We start from the raw sequence: 19,865 nt of genomic DNA, 5'->3' as shown, positions 1-19,865 counted from the left end.
AATAAAATTTCACGATTCAAATAAGCAAATAAGATCATGACGGGGAAAACTAATTTATCTTCCACAATTGTTTGCAGTGATCTTCTACTGAAATAAACTTCAGTACATTTGAATAATTGCAATACTTCCTATCAATACACTTCCTTTATCCACACTTCTTTAGAGCAGTAGTAGTTTTGTAAGAATAGGATTTATTAAGAAACACTGGCATATATCTGAGGACAGCAGGATCTGGCTCAGGTATCTAGTCTTTGGAAAGTTTTCTAAAGACAGGAAGATCTAAATCATAGATTATAATCTAAAGAATATAGACAGATCAACAACTGTAACAGGTTTGTAAACCAAGCCATTTGCCACAATCCAGATCACATATGGGATCCCCATTTTCTCTATAAGAGGGAAACACTCCAGGCATGTGGCCAGTTCCTGTCACATGTATGCAGCTATAAGTGAGTAGAATAAGAAATTTATTTGTGCATGAGGCTTGATGTATGTAATCAGTGCTGACTAATGGTGGGGAACTATGCTGAGTTCTGTAGGGGTACCTCCATGTACAAGGGCTATGCCTGCATGAGGAAGAACCATACAGTTCTTCCCTATTGACATCAGTAGCAAACCTTAACTGAGTTGCACGCTAATACAAATCACCCTTTTTATAACATATTCATTGATTATTCCTTTATAACATACCGTTTATTTCTATTGCATATTGTAGTTAAATTTAAGATTGCAGTATGAAAGCTGTGAGAGTTAAATTGAATGGCTACAATCTAGCAGCATTCTCTCACCATTCAATCAAGTTACACAACCTCCACAGCACACAGTCCTCCCATTCTCTGGTCTACCCCACTATGCTGCCTAAAAACCTGCCAGTTGGAGGACAGAAACAAGCTCTTTTTGACCCTGTAAGAATAGTATGGTGGTTGGGCACTGCAGCAGCACAGGGAAGGATCATAATTAACCATAGTGTTTTGACAGATTTGTAACTACACTTTTTCATGTTACACAACTTACACAATTGATGTATTATCAAAACACTCTACTGATTCCAGGATCATTGAAATCAATGGGATGCAATCTGTGGGATGTGCTCCAACAAGTTGATTTCAGGAATAGAATGGGAAAAAAGTGAGAGAAAGAAAGAAAATCCAGGTCCAGTCTGATCATACTAAAGGAGTCTACAAGCCAGGGCACAAATGTCAATTACAGTAGTCAGAAAGTCAGACTACTGACTTGCTTTGCTAACAGTGAAAATAACTGTTCACCACAAAAGAGCTTTTATATTAGCAGTAGATCTCCTAAGAACAGTTCTTGCTAGCTCATAATACTGTTTGTATGTGTGTGGTGCTTATTATAAAGTGTTCATTTCTTCACTATATAGTTTTAGCAATAACCATATGCATTTCTGTTGTGGTTTAAATAAGCTGCTATAAATATTATGCATTAATAATATTAGCTTTTTGTCACTGACAGTCAGATATGTGCTTTCCAATTATCTTACATAAAATGAGAAACATAACTGCATATTCCACTGCACCATTTATTGATCTAGTTCACCCGTGCTGTTGTTGAGTCTTCATTGGAAGATCGGTTTTATAAAGAATTCTAAAATATGGTTTTATTCTCACCTGCTATATGGGCCAAATTCACTTTGCATTTGCACAATACATAAAATGTTTTACAGGAAGGGAAGATATGTGTCAAAAATTAAATAACAGTACTCAAATTCTGTCATACTGAGCTTCCCAAAATTTAAACTGCTATATTATACACACTTAACTGGGAATAAGCCCCACTGAACTCATGGGGGCTAATGTTTGAGGAAGCATGTATAGGATTCTGCAGTTAGAAACAGTATTTCCAAACTAAGAGTAAATTCACAAGACCAACCCAAATCCTTTCCCAACATGAGGTGACTTTTGAAGTGCTCTGAGGCATTTATCCATGTGTCTCCTGATCTTATAAATGTTTAACATTTGCCAACCTATGATTAGACATCTGGGAACTGTGCCTGGTGGGCGTCTAATCACATGCACATCAGGGAAGATACTTTGCTATATCAATTGCCTGCCTCTTTTTAGGGGAGGCCCATTTCACATCTGGAGAACAATGATGCTAAAAACTTTACTTGGACAAGTTATAAATTGTATGCAGATATGACAGCAAAAACTGCTAGGTTCAGGTCTTCTAAGGAGCATGACAATGCAAAGAGAAGAACTGGTAAATCGAGAGTCGCAAAAAATGAAAGGCAGCCATTCTAGATTATAAGGGGGGGAAATCTGAGATCTGTATTCAGGCAATTTATTTACTCCAAACAAAATGTAACAAAATAGCATGTAAGCTTTCAACTTCTCCAGAGAGAAAGAGAAAGTGAGTGGCGGCGGCTGGTGTTATATCTGCATCTAATAAAGTCTAAAGATGGAGTGTGGGAGGTAGCAAACAGTCAGAAAGGCCCATTTTAGGTGCCATGTGGGAATCAAGTTGCACAGCAGCCTCCTGAGTAGGAGAAACACATAATGGCAGAGTGCCCCCCTTCACAGATGGCTTCTGTGCAACTTGATTCCTGCATAGTATCTAACTAAAATGGGCCATATCATGAATGCTTGCCACTTCACACACTCCATCTTAAGACTCTTACTGGATGGCTTGAACATTAGCCAAATCCTCCTCCCTTTCTTTTCCCCCACCCCCTCACTTTTGTTGTCACCTAGCCTGATGAAGAGTTCTGGAGAACTCAAAAGCTTGCATACCATTTTCTGACATTTGGTTGGCTTAATAAAGGTATTGCCCAAATATGATTTTTTGGAATATCTCAAAGATGTTTGACAGTTCTAATTTTTTATTTCCTACTTTCCCTGAAAGAATATACCAAGCTGATTACTTTTTATGTGCTTCCTGTGGCTGCATGGGGATGTTACTGCTATTGTTTATTGTTGTGTATTTTTATAGTATATTTTATTTGTTTTTGTTTTAACATTGTGTAAGTCGCTTGTGGACTTTTGGGCATCAAGCAATTACTACTACTACTACTAACAACAACAACAACAACAGTGCATTGTTTACATTTGTTCTCCAGTTGCACTTTCCTAAAATTCAAATTTCCATGCTATCCCTTTAACAAACCTACCCTTTTAGAGACAGAATGCTATCAACTACTCTGAAACAGACTTCTCTTAATTCAGCTGAATTCTGTCCGTTTTCTTTTCTGTTTTGGAAAAATGTTAGGCCCTTTTCTTCCTTTTGATTAAAATTTCTATTATTTATAAACCACATGGTTCCCTTCCCAAGCCCCAGAATATATATCTATGTGTGTATATATTTAGCTTTCACCTGTTCTCCCCGCCCCCACCTTGCCCCACAACATTTAGTGGTAATGCTGAAATGGACGTCGTTTATTCTAAAATCACTTTCCTGAACAGAACTGGTGTCTCTGGAATTGCTGTCCTCTCCTGGCAGTGGAACATGTTCCATTTTACACAAAGATGCTGAAGAGAGGGAACTCAGCCTGGTTAGGCTGGAGCAAGTCAATCAGGAAGCACACTGTCCCTGAGAAACCTTCAAACAGACTGTAAAAGCTTTCCATTGTCCGAGATCCAGCCTTAAATTCTTCAGTAAATAAGAATTCACCAAACCTAAGGGGGGACAAGAAGACAAAGAGATAATTATTGTATACATTAACTTTAAGTTACATGTCAAGCTAGTTTCAAAACTGTTCTCCAAGAACCAAATTTAATCAAATGTATACTTATGTTTTATGGACAGATTCATTTCTCAGCCATGGTCTGCTGCATTCAGACCATTTTAAGAGGGAGTACTGGGGGCAATTGCCACAGGCCTCACATATAGAAAGGGCCACACCAACATTGGTATTGCTGTGAACTCCTCAGCCACCTGGATCCCACTAATTTGAGCTCCACAAACCTGACATAAAAAATCATGTAACTACACTATGGGTGGTGGTGTCATTATGCCACAACAGCACAAGCAACTTTTCCAACAAGCCTTTTAAGTTGAGACTTATCCCAGTCTGCGCCTGTGTTAGAATTGCTTTTAATATATTTTTTAATATCTTTAACCCTTTTTTAAAAAGTTTTTTAAAGTTTTTTTAATGTTTTTAATGTTTTGTTTTAATGTATTTTGAGGTCTTTTTATGATGTTTTAAAGTGTTTTTAGTGTTTCTGTTTGCCGCCCTGGGCTGCTGCTGGAAAGAAGGGCGGAGTATAAATAAATAAATAAATATAGTTGCAGCAACAGGCAGTGCCAATAGCAATAGCCCAGCCCAACCAACCCATACTCACCCACCTACAGAGTGCTCTGCTCCCTTCACAACCAGATTCTGATCAGCCAGCAGACACAAGCCAGAATGTTTTTTCTGGCTGTGTTTTTAAGCAACCCTGCCCTCTGCTGGCCACACCTCCCTTCCCCACTGCAGACTTCAGACCTTTCAGGACTGCCCACACCCAAGTGTTGTGGCAATCGCTGTCTCTGCTGGAGCCCGCAGCAAAGTCTTTCCATTGGCCACCTGGAAGGCAAAAGAGTTGATCTACAGCTGCAAAAAAACCCAAAGCCCTGAAGCTGATCCTGCAACGTTTTAAGAGTAAAAAAGGGGCGAGTTTGACTAGTATCGTGTGCCCCCATTTTGAGAAAAGAGGAGATGTACTGGAACTGGCACAACAGTAAGTGTGTCTCTATCCTCAGAAAAGAGAGGAAAGAGGAGGACAGTTTTAAGTGGACACTACCAGCAGAGAGAAGAGCGAGAGCAGTTAGAGCTGTTCTCTCTTTCTTTTCTTTGCTGAGAGCACCAAACTGCAGAAGAAAAAGATCATTCTCCCCTACAACTCTCCACAGAATGTTCACCAGTGTTCCCAAGATGCAGGAAATCATTCCTGAACAAGTAATGTAAAGTTGTCAGTGTTATGATAGGGGTGGTAACACCAGGGGAAAAATCCAACATGACATTCTTAACAGGAACTGTTTCTGTACTGGAACTGTACCGTGCTTCTGCATCTCTTTTTCCCTTCTCTTGTCCTTTTTTTTTTTTTAATATCCCTCATTCCAAATAAAGGTTTGTTGGAGTTCATGATGTCTCTTGTGTGGATCTTAAATATAACATTCTTCTGCATTAGTGCTATCAGATTTCCAAAAGATTTTCTGCCATTCTGTGCAGCTTTCAAATGTCATGGAATGTGACTGTAAGCAACAAAGCATGTGCATACATACACAGCAATGTGTACTTTGTGCATGAATTATAAGGTGTGCTGTAGCAGCACATACTAGGCACATGAATTATAGTGGCCTCCAGCAGTATTATTTCTTGGGCCCCATGCGGAGGAATTTTCTTGATATACCTCTCTCTCTATATATATTGCAAGTGAATCCAGTATAATTCTTGTATTTGATTATTAGAGTATTGATTTACTGTTTCTGATGTGAAATACAGATTTTTTTAAAGGATTATATGCATATTTTGTTTTTGTTTTTCCAGTTGAGGGAGAAGGAAATACACTGACAAGGTGCAGCAACAAAGAGGAGACCCTCAAATGAACATTTTCCCCTTGAGCCTTTCAGAGTCTTAAAAAGGGTCTGGCTGCATCTAAATCTGTTGTCCTACTCTGATTGGCTTTAGCTTAACCAATTCACTGAATCTGTATTCATCTGTATTTACCACCATACTGTCCTATTCCTGTCTATCAAAACTAGCTTAAGTAAAAGGTGAAGAAATGCTTCCACAAGGTGCCTAGTCACAAATTTGGACAATAATTCCATACGCAGATGACGGTCTCCACTGCTATGTTTCAGTCCAGGAGCACCTATATCTTTGGTTGTTGTGAGGTATAATGTGGTCATCAGTTTGACTACCAAGTAGAGGTGGAGGTGTTAAGTTGGGTTAGGGGACAGAAGCAAAGCCTGCCCCCCTTCCCTGCCTTAGCTTTCCATGTGCTACTGCTTTAAGTCTTCCCTTCAGCTGGCTGACTTTCAGTATTACATCTGGGCTGGGGAAATAAGTGACAGCCCGTGTGGTGTAGTAGTTAAGGTGTTGGACTAGGACCTGGGAGACCAGGGTTGAAATCCCCACACAGCCATGAAGCTCACTGGGTGACCTTGGGCCAGTCACTGCCTCTCAGCCTCAGAGGAAGGCAATGGTAAAGCACCTCTGAAAATTGCTTACCATTAAAACCCTATTCGTAGGGTCGCCATACGTCGGGATCGACTTGAAGGCAGTCCAACAACAGGGGAAATAAGTCTTAATGCAATGGCGTGTTAGAAAGAAAGGTGGGGAAGGAGGTGGGTTTCACTCCTGTCCCCTACCTGGCCTTTAAAAAAGTTAAAATGCACACTTCCACGCCCTTGCCAAGCCAGCAAATGTGTGTTTAAGAACCATCTGCTTGAAGTAACCACAACAAATTAAATGCCCTTTGTGGGTTTTTTTTTGTTTTTGCAATTTGTCCTGGAATGTATCCAAGAGCAAACTTTCAGATGCTGTTGTAAGTCTTCTTCTCAGGATGAATCTCTTTGCTTGAAATGACACCCCTGATTCCACAGTTTAAAGCAGGCACCAAAAGTATGTCCTTCCTGCCTTAACTTGATGCATGGATATGGAAATTAAATCTTGGCTGATCTTAGACTGGCTTAAGCGTGGATATACTCCATGATGAAAAAAAGTTTATGGAACATACTTGCCAAAGCCAACTTTATGTTAAACTGCAAAATACTACATCAGAAACCCTAAGATAATAAATCAAGATGCAGTTCATAATTGTTGTTTCTTCTGGCTTATCTGGTTTCCTAGCCATGTGGGATTAGAGAGCTCCAACAGCCTCAGGCAGGAGCTTTTGTATTGCTGAGTTTGCAGTCCCATGGAATGCCTTAAAAGAAATGGGGGTGCCACAGCATCTGATTGTCCTGATGTGCAACCTATACACTGGACAGGAGGCTACTGTAAGGACACAATATGGAGAAACTGATTGGTTCCCCATCGGAAAGAGTGTGAGACATGGGTGTATTTTATCACCCTATTTATTTAATCTATACGCAGAACATATACAGAAAGCGGGATTGGACCAAGATGGAGGTGTGAAAATTGGAGGGAGAAATATCAATAATTTAAGATATGCAGACGATGCCATACTACTAGCAGAAACCAGTAATGATTTGAAATGAATGCTGATAAAGTTAAAGAGGAAAGCACAAAAGCTGAACGACAGCTGAACGTCAAAAGGACTAAAGTAATGACAACAGAAGATTTATGTAGCTTTAAAGTTGACAATGAAGACATTGAACTTGTCAAGGATTATCAATACCTCAGCACAGTCATTAACCAAAATGGAAACAATAGTCCAGAAATCAGAAGAAGGCTAGGACTGGGGAGGGCAGCTATGAGTGAACTAGCGTACCTTGAGACAGGAGGTGAGACGACTAGAACGCCGGTGGCGGAAATCCCGCTCCGAAGGTGTCCGGACACAAGTTAGAGCAGCAGTAGCTGCCTACCAAGTGGCAATAAAGGCAGAAAAGAAGGCTTTCTTTACTGCCTCTATTGCATCTGCAGAGTGCTGTCCCAGGAGGCTGTTCCAAGTGGTCCGAAGCCTGGTCGGTCCAGTTGCTCAGGAACCCTTGGAACAGTCAAAAGCTTCCTGTGACATTTTGGCAAAGCACTTCGCTGATAAAATCGAACGCTTACGGAGCTTGATCCCGTGCGCCATGGATACGGTAAATGAACCAGAGTTGGCCAGTTGCATGCCGGTATGTTTGGATCATTTTCAGCCTCTATCTTCTGAGGATGTGGACAAGGTGCTCTCGACTGTAAAGCCTACCACCTGTCTAACTGATCCTTGCCCATCGTGGCTCCTTATGAGCTGCAGAGAGAAGTTGGGTGAGGGGATCAAGGCGGTGGTAAACGCATCCTTGAAGGAGGGTGTGATGCCATCAGCCTTCAAGGAGGCAATTGTAAGGCCCATCTTGAAGAAGCCCTCCTTGGATCCCCAAGTTTTCAATAACTTTCGCCCGATTTCGAATTTACCTTTCTTGGGCAAGGTCATTGAGCGAGTGGTGGCCAATCAGTTGTCGACACACTTGGATGAAACAGATTACTTGGATCCATACCAATCGGGCTTCAGGACTGGTCACGGAACTGAAACAGCCTTGGTCGCTCTGGTGGATGATATGAGGAGGGCATTAGATAGAGGAGAATTCACCTTTCTTGTCCTCCTCGATCTTTCAGCGGCTTTTGATACTGTTGACCACAGTATCCTTTTACATCGCCTGGAGGGACTGGGAATAGGAGGCACTGTATTACAGTGGTTCCGTTCCTTTCTCTCTGATAGGCACCAACAGGTGGCATTGGGGGAGGAGGTTTCAGATCCTTGGCCTCTTAACTGTGGTGTGCCACAGGGTTCTATCCTCTCTCCCATGCTATTTAACATCTATATGAAGCCGCTGGGGACAATCATTAGGAGATTTGGGCTGCAGTGTCACCAATATGCAGATGACACTCAGCTCTATCTCTCGTTTAAATCCTCACCAGAGTTGGCTGTGGAGACCTTGTCCAAGTGCCTGGAGTCCGTGAGTGGATGGATGGGAAGGAACAGGCTGAAACTGAACCCCAACAAGACCGAGGTACTACTTGTGGGGGACAAGAGAAGGTTGGGGAATGTTGACCTGAAGTTCAATGGGGTGAATCTACCCCTTAAGGACCAGGTCCGCAGCCTCGGGGTTGTGCTTGATTCCAAGCTGTCCATGGAGGCTCAGATTTCGGCAGTGAGCCGGGCAGCTTGGTATCAACTTCACCTTATACGTAGGCTGCAACCCTACCTTCCTGCTCATCAGCTCCCACTGGTAGTACATGCCCTGGTCACCTCTCAATTAGATTACTGTAATGCGCTATATGTGGGGTTACCCTTGAAAACGGTCTGGAAACTACAACTTATACAAAATGCGGCGGCTCGACTACTTACAAATAGTCGCCGCCGGGACCACATCACACCAGTGTTGTTCGATCTACACTGGCTCCCAGTTGTTTTCCGGGCCTAATTCAAGGTGTTGGTATTAACCTTTAAATCCCTATACGGTCTCGGCCCAGTTTATCTAAAGGAGCGCCTTCAACGCCACCAATTATACCGCCTGACAAGATCAGCCACACAGGGCCTTCTCTCAGTCCCGCCAACTAAATCAGCTAGGTTGGCGGGAACTAGAGAGAGAGCCTTCTCAGTGGCGGCCCCCACCCTCTGGAACTCTCTCCCACAAGATCTCCGGCTTGCCTCTTCCCTGAATATATTCCGCAAGGCCTTAAAGACCTGGCTCTTTCAACAGGCTTTTGGGATTTTTGGGGAGGGCTGACTTTTTTTTTTTGATTGAAATGCCTCCTACCCTGCAATGTTTTTATCTTAATTTTTATTGTTATATTGTATTTTGTTGTATTGTATTTTATTGTACTTGCCATATGTACGTCGCCTAGAGTGGCCATTGGCCAGATAGGCGACACACAAATTAAATTTATTATTATTATTATTATTATTATTATTATTATTATTATTATTATTATTATTATTATTATTAGAAAAGGTCCTCAAATGCAAAGATGATTCACTGAACACTAAAGTCAGGATCATTCAGACCATGGCATTCCTGATCTCTATGTATGGATGTGAAAGTTGGACAGTGAAAAAAGTGGATAAGAGAAAAAACTCATTTGAAACGTGGTGTTGGAGGAGAGCTTTGCAGATACCATGGACCGCAAAAAAGACCAATAATAGGGTATTAGAACAAATTAAACCAGAACTATCACTAGAAGCTAGAATGATGAAACTGAGGTTATCATACTTTGGACGCATCATGAGAAGACTTGATTCACTAGAAAAGACAATAATGCTGGGAAAAACAAGGGAGTAGAAAAAGAGGAAGGCCAAACAAGAGATGGATGGATTCCATAAAGGAAGCCACAGACCTGAAGTTACAAGATCTGAACAGGGTAGTTCACGACAGATGCTATTGGAGGTCGCTGATTCATAGGGTTGCCATAAGTCTTGGTCAACTTGAAGGCACATAACGCTAACAACCTCTCAATAGTTTGCAATCTGATACCTCTGTTGCCTTGGTTTTGGTTAAAGTGACAATAGGAGTCAAAACTTTAACAAAATAATGTTAATGATCTTTAATAGCTGTGGATGTTTCCTGAATAGGCAATTCACCTTCAGAGGAGGAGACAGAGAAAGCTGTGAACAGGCAGTTTTTGAAGAGGCAGAGGCAGTGAGGGAGAAAGAACTGTGAATTGACTGAAGGTGAAGTACTTTGAGGTGCAGGGTCTCTTCTGAGGGCTCTGGTGTAACATAGTGCTTCTGCTGCCTTGTGGGAGTGCCTGTTTGCTTCCATGTATGCTCGGCTTGTATATTTGTGAATAAAGCAAATATAATGGAGATGCCATAAATCTCTAGTGCTGTCTCATTCAAAGGAAACTAAACCCTGTTACACTACTACTGGAACTCCTCACTGCGCGGAGTGACAAAGTTGTGTTATTGCTTTTTATGCGCATTTTAAAAACATCTGCTGTTTAGGAGTGGGGGAGCCAGATCAGTATCACAGAAGATGTTCGTGCAAATCTTTCCCCTTCTGTTGTGATCCTAATTAAAATAATATCCCTGTTGCTATTTGCACTGGGAGGGAAAGCTTCCATTGGTGCCAATGCAAAATAGCAGCATTTGGGGGATTTTTGTCAGGACTGCAGGAGGGGGGAAGGGTTAAACTCTCCTTCTCCATCTGCTGCATATGCACATTAAATGCAAAACGCTTTTAATGCCACATCTAGTTTGGTCCTTAGGGAGGCGTAACAGTCAGTATTCTTGGTTTCTCTTGCTTCACTGTTGAGAATTCTGTCTGAATACAAAAAGATTTATACCCGCAAGAGGCTTTTGTTGTTATCAGGTATTGGAGGCCATCCTTTTCCCAATCCTGAAGATGTCTGTCCCTGTCCCTGGTTTTTAAGTCAAGGACACAGATAGTCTTTGCCTTCTTTTCTCTTTAATTTGACCTGATAGGGACATGGGTTATTTCAGGCCTTCAGACTTGGGTAGGTGAGCAACCATGCATCTGACCCATCACAGAATCATAGGTTTAGGCACTTTTAGCAATTTCCAGTTCTATGTTAAAGACAGTATTAAAGTAGCTAAATTACAAGTAATAATTCTTGTTCTGTTATTTTCTTGCTATAAATCTTATGAACAGTTTTAATGTCTTATTAGATGGCATGGGCTTGCTTCTATCATAAATCAACAGCACTCACAGACATTTTGATGGAAGGGCTGTATAACTGCATGATTTGTCACATTTACCAATAAGGGAAACTTCATGATGATCAAGTTAAAGTAAGGCATTCATCATCTAGGATGGAATAGATGGGACAGTTGTAGACCTAGAATAAATTCTCAGAGTGTTATTTATGGTAAACTTATAACCCCCTTTCCCCCTCTAACAGAGATGCTCAAAGTGGAAAACAAAACATAAAAACAAAACAACAATTATCCAATCATTAACAAGTAAATACTTAAAATATAATAGCACATCAACACTAAAAGTAGCATTATAAAACCAAGAGAACCAGAGCTGCAATGACTGCTGATATGCTCCCAAGCCAAATTCAAGGTGTCAGTAAAGAAGCAGATCTTGGGACCTGAATATGTGAAGAAGTGTCTCTTCCCCCTGTATTAAGATCATCAGGGAGGCTACTCTAGTTGTGCTGGAGCCAACGGAGATCTGCTATGTGGCAACCTAGAAAAGGGCCTTCTCTGTTGCAGCACCCCACCTATGAAACACCCTCTTCTCTGAGATACAGCTGGCACCAATTTGTTCGAGCTTTCATTGGCAGTCAAAGACCTATTTATTTACTCAGGTATTTACCTATTTAAATACCTTTGTAGGGTGATACTAACCTGGTTGCCATGCTGGTTTTTGCTGTGTTAATCTGTTTTATTTCAGTCAATGTCTTATATTTTAGCTGCCCTGTACAATTTTTATTCATGTGCTTTTACTTATTTTGTGTCCATCCTGGGATTGCTTTGCAATGAAGGAAGAGTTAGAAATACTTTTAAACAAACAAACAAACATACTTAAACACATAATAATTTAAACAAAATCAAAGGCTTATTGAAAAAGATGCTGGTGGAATACAAGCAAAGAGGGAGATGATCTAATCTCTCTGGGCAGGAAGTTGCATATATGGGGCATTGCCCCAGAAAATGCCCTCCCAGGTGCTGCCATCACTTATCTCAAAAGGCAATGACATGTGCAAGAGGTACTTGTCAACTGATCTTAAAATATGAAAATTGTTTTACATTTCCAGAACAGCCAATATTAATTTCTTGGTGGTAGCAGCCCAAAACATTTTATCCTTGACAATGAAGTTGGTATCTGAACTAGCATGGGATGTGTCATTCAAATATGGGAAAGGGTCTCCTGAATTTTAAACTCCTTTGTAACAGGATCTCTATAGTACAAACCGTGTGAACAGTTGCCCATCACCAGCCTCAGAGACATACCTGCCCACCAGGAATAAGATGAAGTAGTAAAAAGCTGTTTCCCAGCTATCTGCCATACCTACAGATTTGTTGCCATAATATTAAAACAATTGTTATTATTAGATTTATATTCCACCTTTCCTGCAAGGAGCTCAAGGTAGTTCTCCTCCTCCAGATGTTATCCTCACAACAACCCTGTGTGGTAGGTTAGGTTGAGAGACTGTGACTGACCAAGATCATCCAGTGAGCTTTGTGACTGAGTGAGGATTTGAACCCTAGTCAACTAGGTCCTAGTCTGGCACTCTAACCACTACACCGCACTGGCTCTCAATGGTTTCAAATGATCAATTTAATGATTAAATAATATATCCCATTACAGAGTTACTACATCTATATTCCATCTATATTGTATATATTTCCTCCAAGGAGCTGAAGCCAGCATGCATGGCTCTTCCCACCTCCATTTTATTCTAACACCCCTGTGAAGTAGTTAGACTGAGAGATAGTGACTAGCCCATGGTCACCCAGCCAGTGTTATGGCTGAGTGGAGATTTGCATCTGGGTTTCCCTGGTCCTAATCTAATACTCTAACCACTATGCTACAGTGTCTCTCTATGCAAAGATTTGCTTGTAAGTTTTGTTGGCTAAAGCCAACAGAGCAGTTTAGTGCCAAAGACAGACTGACAGAGGTAAAGCAGTCATCTGACTAGGGAGTCTACCTGCATTATACTCTTTTTCCCCAAGCAGAAACTAAATGTTCAAGGATGAGACCACATGGCACATGCATCCTCTCTCTCTCTAAAAAAGGCAATTAAACCCTTAAATGTAAAATAGCAATAAATGACAGCATGATCTGTAATAAGACAGTGTGCCAAAAATGATTGTGGCAATATTTGATAATTTACAAATCTCTTTGTAAAACTGAGAAGTTCTGTTAAAGTACTAACTGTTGTGCTCTGTAGATATATTTAGAATTTCCAGTTAGCCTGTATAGGAGCAGGAACACGTAAGCACTGCCAGCCACTCCGTGACATATTCCAGGTCCTTTCTTCAGTAGTCCCTTCTGCCAAGTTAACTCTCCACAGCGGATACAACTATCTAGATATTGGGGCTTCTTAGAAACTAAGTATGCTTTTGCAAACATGTATGCAATGCCTGTGAAAATAGCAATTATTATTATTATTATTATTATTTTATTTATACCCCGCCTTTTGGCTAAAGGCCCTCAAGGCGGCTTACAAAAAACACAAATATAAAATACAATATAAAAATGCATCAATAAAACAATACAAATATAAACAAATATATATAATGTAAGTACCACTGAAGAAACAAATTACAAAACAATTGCTACATAAGGACATATATATTCTTCCCTCCATATTTTTGGGTATAACGTGAAAGTTAGCTGTCTGACAAAAGTGAAAAACATTGTTTATTCCTATTAACAACAGGAAAAAATAAAGACCACCACTGCACAGAAAGATATCTCATTTATGACTAAATGATATAATTCATGGATGGATGGATAGGATGTGATCTGAAGGCATATGAAGAACTAAGCAGGTCTAGCCAATGACTACTTAAGAGCCACATGATTCTTTGACAGAAAAAAGGCAGAATATAAATATAAGAAAATAATAAAAATAAAATGAAATCCACTCAAAATTCTCAGCTACCCTCACAAAATCCCTCTGCTCCCTTACCTGATTCCCTGTTGACTACTGCAATAAACAACATTGTTAAGATGCCTCCCTGCAATCTAAATTATTTACAGGAAAAAAGTGAAGTGATAAGAATGGGAATGAATATAAGATAGCAGAGATCAGAGGATGATAGAAGTGATTAGCAGTGGGCTTTTCAAACAAAAATATTTGAGGGGAGACTTTGTGTTAGTTGGGATCTAAAGAATTAATATTTTAGTCCGTGTTGCTTAAATTGCTGCAAATCACTAGAAGTGTAGTAGTTTGGGTTGTCAGGTCAGAAACATCTCAAACCTTGAGATTTCAGGGGCGGGCCCTAGTGATGTAATGAGGTGGGCCCTAGAGATGTCACAGGGGTGGGCCTGATTGGTTTCATTATGCATGATACATTCAACCACAGTTGCTTGGAGCATATAATTCAAACAAAAACATTTCTGTGATTGGAAATTAAGATAGAAATTTTAGCTACAAGATGGAGCCTGGGTAGGGAACATTTAATCTAGCCAATTTGCTTCTGGCAAAAAGGGTTTAAGTGCCCTCAGGCCAGGCCAGTCACAAAAAGGCCATTGTAGGAAGGAAGGAGCCTAGTGTTGTGGAGATGTTAGATGGGAGCACTCAGGAGAAGATAGATGGATGCCCCCAAAGAGCTGCAATTCTAAACACACTTACTAAGGGACTAAGCCCCATATAACTCAATAGGACTTACTTCTGAGTAGATATGGTTTGGATTGTGAAGTTGGTAAAGATTGACTAGGGATCCTCTGCAAAGATATCCAAGCAGGATTCACAACCCCCTGCCTGGAATGCCCTGCCCCTACCTTTTAACATGGCTGCTCGAAATTTCTTTACAGATTTGACCCTTCACTTCAGAAAGAGGTCTGAGAAATGAGTAAGAAGATTCTCTACCCTTTTCCATCTACCCTGTTGGCTGCTATAAACTCACTTTGACAGCCAATCCAATTCCAGTAAGTAATAATTGACAGAGAGAAAACACACATGGTTTGGTCTACCTTCACAGGCAGCAGCTTGGGAACAACAGCAATTGCAGCCACACTGCCCAGTATGTGAATTCTCTTTTACCACTACTGGGCAAGAAACAAACCATCATGCAAACAACAAGGTGCATCATCAATGGGTTTAACGGAGTTGAGCAGAGCACATGGAACCACTGTTGTTGCTTCTATGGATGAAAGGGAGTGAGGTTAAAGGTAAATGAAATGCAAATAGAAAAACAAAAACAAAAAACACTGATGATGTCCTGAATGCAATACCATACCAACCACAATAAGATTCCTAGGAGTAAGGCAGAAAACTCAGCATCCAACAACCAGTTAAGATTCCTAAACAAAAACCAAAACTAAAAAAATCCTAGCAGCCAGTCAGCCAAGGTCACAGAAATCCCTATGCAGCACAATCTGACCTAGGGTCTGCAGTTTCTGCAGAATGCTGCGGCACAATTGCTGACATGAGTGAGACCCTATCAGCACATAATCTCTCTGCTCTGAAATCTGCACTGGTTGCTGATTTGCTACCAGGTCAAATTCAAGGTGTGCTTTCTATGTTACGGGTGCCATATAGTGCTTGTTCTGCTCTTGTAAGAAATCGATCCTTTGTGGCAGCACCTATGCTTTGGAACTCCATGCCTATTGACATTAGGCAGATACCTTCATTGTACTCTTTTCAGCACCTGCTAAAAACATTTTTGTTTAGCCTACCCAGGCATATAGAAGCTATTGTGTCTTTTATCTGTTTTTAACTCATTGGTTTTATTATTTTGAATGTTTTTGAATACCTGTCTAACTATTTTTTGCCAATAAGTTTACTGTTTTAATTCCTTCTGTGAACTGCTTTGAGATTTTTTTTTTACAATAAAGTGGTATATAAATGTTGTAAATAAAATACATAAATAAATTTTAGAGTCACTGTGGGCCTTGGGCCTCTTTCCATTTTGGGAAACAAAGGAATCTGCCCTATACTGAATCAGGCCATTTGTTGCCATCTTGCTGAGTACTGATTAAATGGACTAGCATTGGTTCTCCAAGATTCCAGGCAATAGTCTTTTCTAGAAATTGAATTTTGGACCTTTGCATGCAACGCATGTGCCCTACCATTGAATTACAACCCTTCCCTTCTGTAAAAAAGTATCTTTTAAAATTGTTCTTTTCAATTCACTAATGGATGCACATCACACCTAGGGCAAATCCACACCATTCATTTATAGCACATTCAACACACATTTGAAGCACAGGAATCACACCATAGAATCATGGGAACTGTAGTTTAAGAGTGGTGGGAATTATAACTGTGAGGGGGAAACTACACTTCCCAGGATTCTTTAGGGAAAGTCATGTGCTTTAAATATGAGGTGGATGTGCTTTGAACTTATTGTGTGGATCTACTTAATAAACTTTGCCTACATGTATATAGTTTTAATTACTTTTTAAAAATGGAAATGAGCTATAAAGTTTACTGGGTGACCATGGGCTACTCACCATCTCTCAGCCTAATCTGTCCCTCAGGATGAAAACAACAGAGGGGAACTATGACCAACCCAAGAAAGAAGGGCACACTTAAATTTTTGAGGAAAAATAATGATGTACAACCATAGTGTGAAATCACATACTTATCAGGACATAGTATGAAAAAATGTTTATATAAGCATGACTATCAATATGTTTATTATTTATACAACCTGTAAAGATATTGATAGTGCAATCCTATGCATGTTTACTCAGAAGCAAGTACCAATGAATTCAATGGAGCTTACTTAGACAGGGAAGCATGCACAGGACTGCAATTCAGTGATAAGGAACTTCACTCACTCAATCCAAAATTCAGAATCATGCCACTTTAAGCTGTTTTGCAACTGTTTATACTTGTTTTTATGGTTATTGGATTTTAAAGGGATTTATTTCTTATTGTGAGCTGCCTTGGTTTCCAGTTGGCAACCCTACCTCACAGGAAATGCTCCATATATATACGAACACTGGAGATGTAAAAATACATACACCCCATATTATAGTTTATTGTCAAAGCCAGTTGGTCATTGCAGAACATTTTTTAAAAATATATATAATCCCTATTAGTTTCCTACAAAATAAAAACAGTGACACCTAAATAAGCCCTGCCTAATTGCTTTAAAAAATAGGATTGGAGAGGAAGAGAGAGATTTACAATGCAAACACAATTCTTTGCTATGTTCACTCAAAAGTCCCATTAATTTACAGCACAATCTTAACCATGTTACTCAGAAATAAGTCCTATTGAATTCAAGGGGGTTTACTCCTGGTATGTGGGATTAGTATTGCAGCTTTACTTCCAGAAAAGAATAGGATTAAACTTTCATACTGGGAAGTTTTTCAAAACACTGCCCCCTTAATGGCCCAGGAAAATTTAAACTTGTTTGACTCCTGCACACAAGAGAGAAAAACACTGAAAGCTATATTTTTGAGCTCAATTTATGAGATTTTTAGATAAGCAGGAAGAAAAAACAGTTTTTTGACCTTGCAATGAGATCTAGCTACTGCCTTGTCAATCACAACCTTGACTTCACTTATTGGCTGTAAACCTGAAAGAAGGGGGTTACAGCAGCCAGCTATGAACTCATTTTACAGAAGTTGCGAGGGAGGTGCAGCTGACGTTTTGGTGTATATCTTGTGAACCAGACCATCTAGAAACTTAATTATTTTTTTAAAGGAAAGCTGAGTGTCTGGAGATTAAGATTATTTACTTGGAGGCCCAGAGAGGACCCAAAAAATCCGGAGCCTCCGAGCGACAACCTGAGACCTGGCAACCCTAGTAGCAGTGCAGGATTAATGTGTGAAATAAATGTACTATGCCACAGGCCAGTATTGGGAGGCTGACTACTAGCTTATAAACCTGAAAGACACTCCACTCCAGCATTGCCTATTTGATTTTTAAAATGGCTTCAGTTTGGTTCACTTTGCAAAGTAGCTGATACAAAAAGCAAGTGAAAGATTTAAATTTGTCACCTCAACTAAAAGAACATGACCTTTGGCAATCCAATCAATGTTATCCAGAAATAATTGTGATGGTTTAGCCCTCAGGAGAGGAGCTTATTGTTCAAATCTAGATCTATTCAAATTAGGTGAAGAGTGAATACTGCCACCTATCTTTACAAAAGAAAATCCCATCACCCTGACCACGCAACTCATACTAGGTATGGAAACTGAGGAATGACAACTTCTAGATCCAATCAATGTTCAATTCTCCTTTGAGACTTTTGTCCAGAAAGGCGTTAACTCCTAGAGCCATTTTTTGTTCTGAGTTCTAATCACCCAGTTCCACCCTGCTGAATATCACTCTGCCTGAAGTCACTTGCTGAGTATCACTTAACCAGCCAGAACCCAGGTTCTGACTTTCCTGCTTTTCCATCACTATCTGCAGCTGCTTCAAAAGCCCTTTTGAGGGCTCCACTGTTTTTCCTGCTTTCTGCCTAGATCTTTGTGCACTCAAGCAGAGATCAAAGAAGCCCTTTTCAGGCCGTGCCCGCTGCCTTTGCTCTTTTCCTGCCTGACACAGGAGTTTCAGTGCATCTTCAGGATTATCTGCCAGAGCTAGGAAAGGTGTATTTTGCTAATTATAGTGTCTTCTGGAGGCCCTTTCCCTACAAATTGTAGCCTCCACATCTGCTCCTACAGCCTATCTTTGACTGTGTGTGTGACTGTGTTTCAGAGGCCATCCTCTGGTCCTCCTTGCCCAGCTGCGCATGACTGAGGCCTATTCTGCAAAACGAGCCCAGAGAGAGAGAGAAGGGGCAGGCTAGCATGCCTTCCTCAGTTGTGCTGAATTCACCCCCCCCATCTCCTTTTATGCCTTGTGTGCTTGCTCTTTCATGTGTGTATGTTGAATATGTGTGTTGGGTTAGGTTAGTTATGGATAAGATTAATTAATTATCTCACACTACAGAAATGCACATTGTTACCAAGCTATCTCATTTATGTTAACAGATATGTATTATTACTCAGCTATTCCCCATTTTTTAAATTTTTTATTTATTTATTAAATGTATTAGTCGCCCATCTGGCTGGTTGTCCAGCCACTCTGGACGACATACAAGATAAAAAAACAATACATTAAAACGTTAAAATTTAAAACCATAACAGTAAAAACCTAACCCACCCCAAAAGCCTGCCTGAAGAGCCAGGTCTTCAAGGCCCGGCAGAAGCTCATCATGAAGTGTTAAATGCACTTCCAGGATAAGATCGCATGCATTCGCCGGGACTTAGACTCCAATATTATGGCAGTGGGATCTAATGAAGCATCCAGAACACGGTCTTGTCCTTGTTTATTGGATGAGTTTCAGTCTGTACAGCTTGAGGATGTTGACAAGATCCTTGGACTGGTGCGGGCAACCACATCTGTGCTGGACCCTTGCCCCTCTTGGTTGGTGAAAGCTGGCAGGACCGGAACCGCTGGCTGGGCCAAGGAGATAATAAACGCCTCTCTGAGAGAGGGAGTGGTCCCTGACTGCCTGAAAGAGGCGGTTGTGAGACCGCTCCTGAAGAAACCCTCTTTGGACCCAGATAACCTGAACAACTATAGACCTGTGGCGAATGTTCCGTTCCTGGGCAAGGTGCTAGAACGGGTGGTTGCCGGCCAGCTCCAGGGGCTCTTGGATGACACTGATTATCTTGAT

At 40.6% G+C, this 19,865-nt stretch overlaps 1 protein-coding gene across 3 annotated transcripts in view; it reads right to left on the bottom strand.

Annotated features, from left to right (window-relative positions):
• Positions 1-2,592: 2,592 nt before the first annotated feature.
• LANCL3 (LanC like family member 3) overlaps positions 2,593-19,865 on the bottom strand; it is a 60,046-nt gene continuing 42,773 nt past the window's right edge. For all 3 annotated transcript variants that reach the window (XM_061627399.1, XM_061627400.1, XM_061627401.1), the window contains 2 exons: positions 13,451-13,658; positions 2,593-3,632 (listed from right to left, as the gene is read on the bottom strand). In XM_061627399.1, the coding sequence (XP_061483383.1) occupies positions 3,473-3,632; positions 13,451-13,658 (368 nt within the window). In that variant the 3' untranslated portion in view covers positions 2,593-3,472. The remainder of the gene's footprint in view (positions 3,633-13,450; positions 13,659-19,865) is intronic.

Source organism: Rhineura floridana, chromosome 5, assembly GCF_030035675.1.
Source record: "Rhineura floridana isolate rRhiFlo1 chromosome 5, rRhiFlo1.hap2, whole genome shotgun sequence".
Classification (NCBI taxonomy): domain Eukaryota; kingdom Metazoa; phylum Chordata; class Lepidosauria; order Squamata; family Rhineuridae; genus Rhineura; species Rhineura floridana.
The sequence above is the reverse complement of the archived record's forward strand: the minus strand, read 5'-3'. Positions and strand labels throughout refer to the sequence as shown.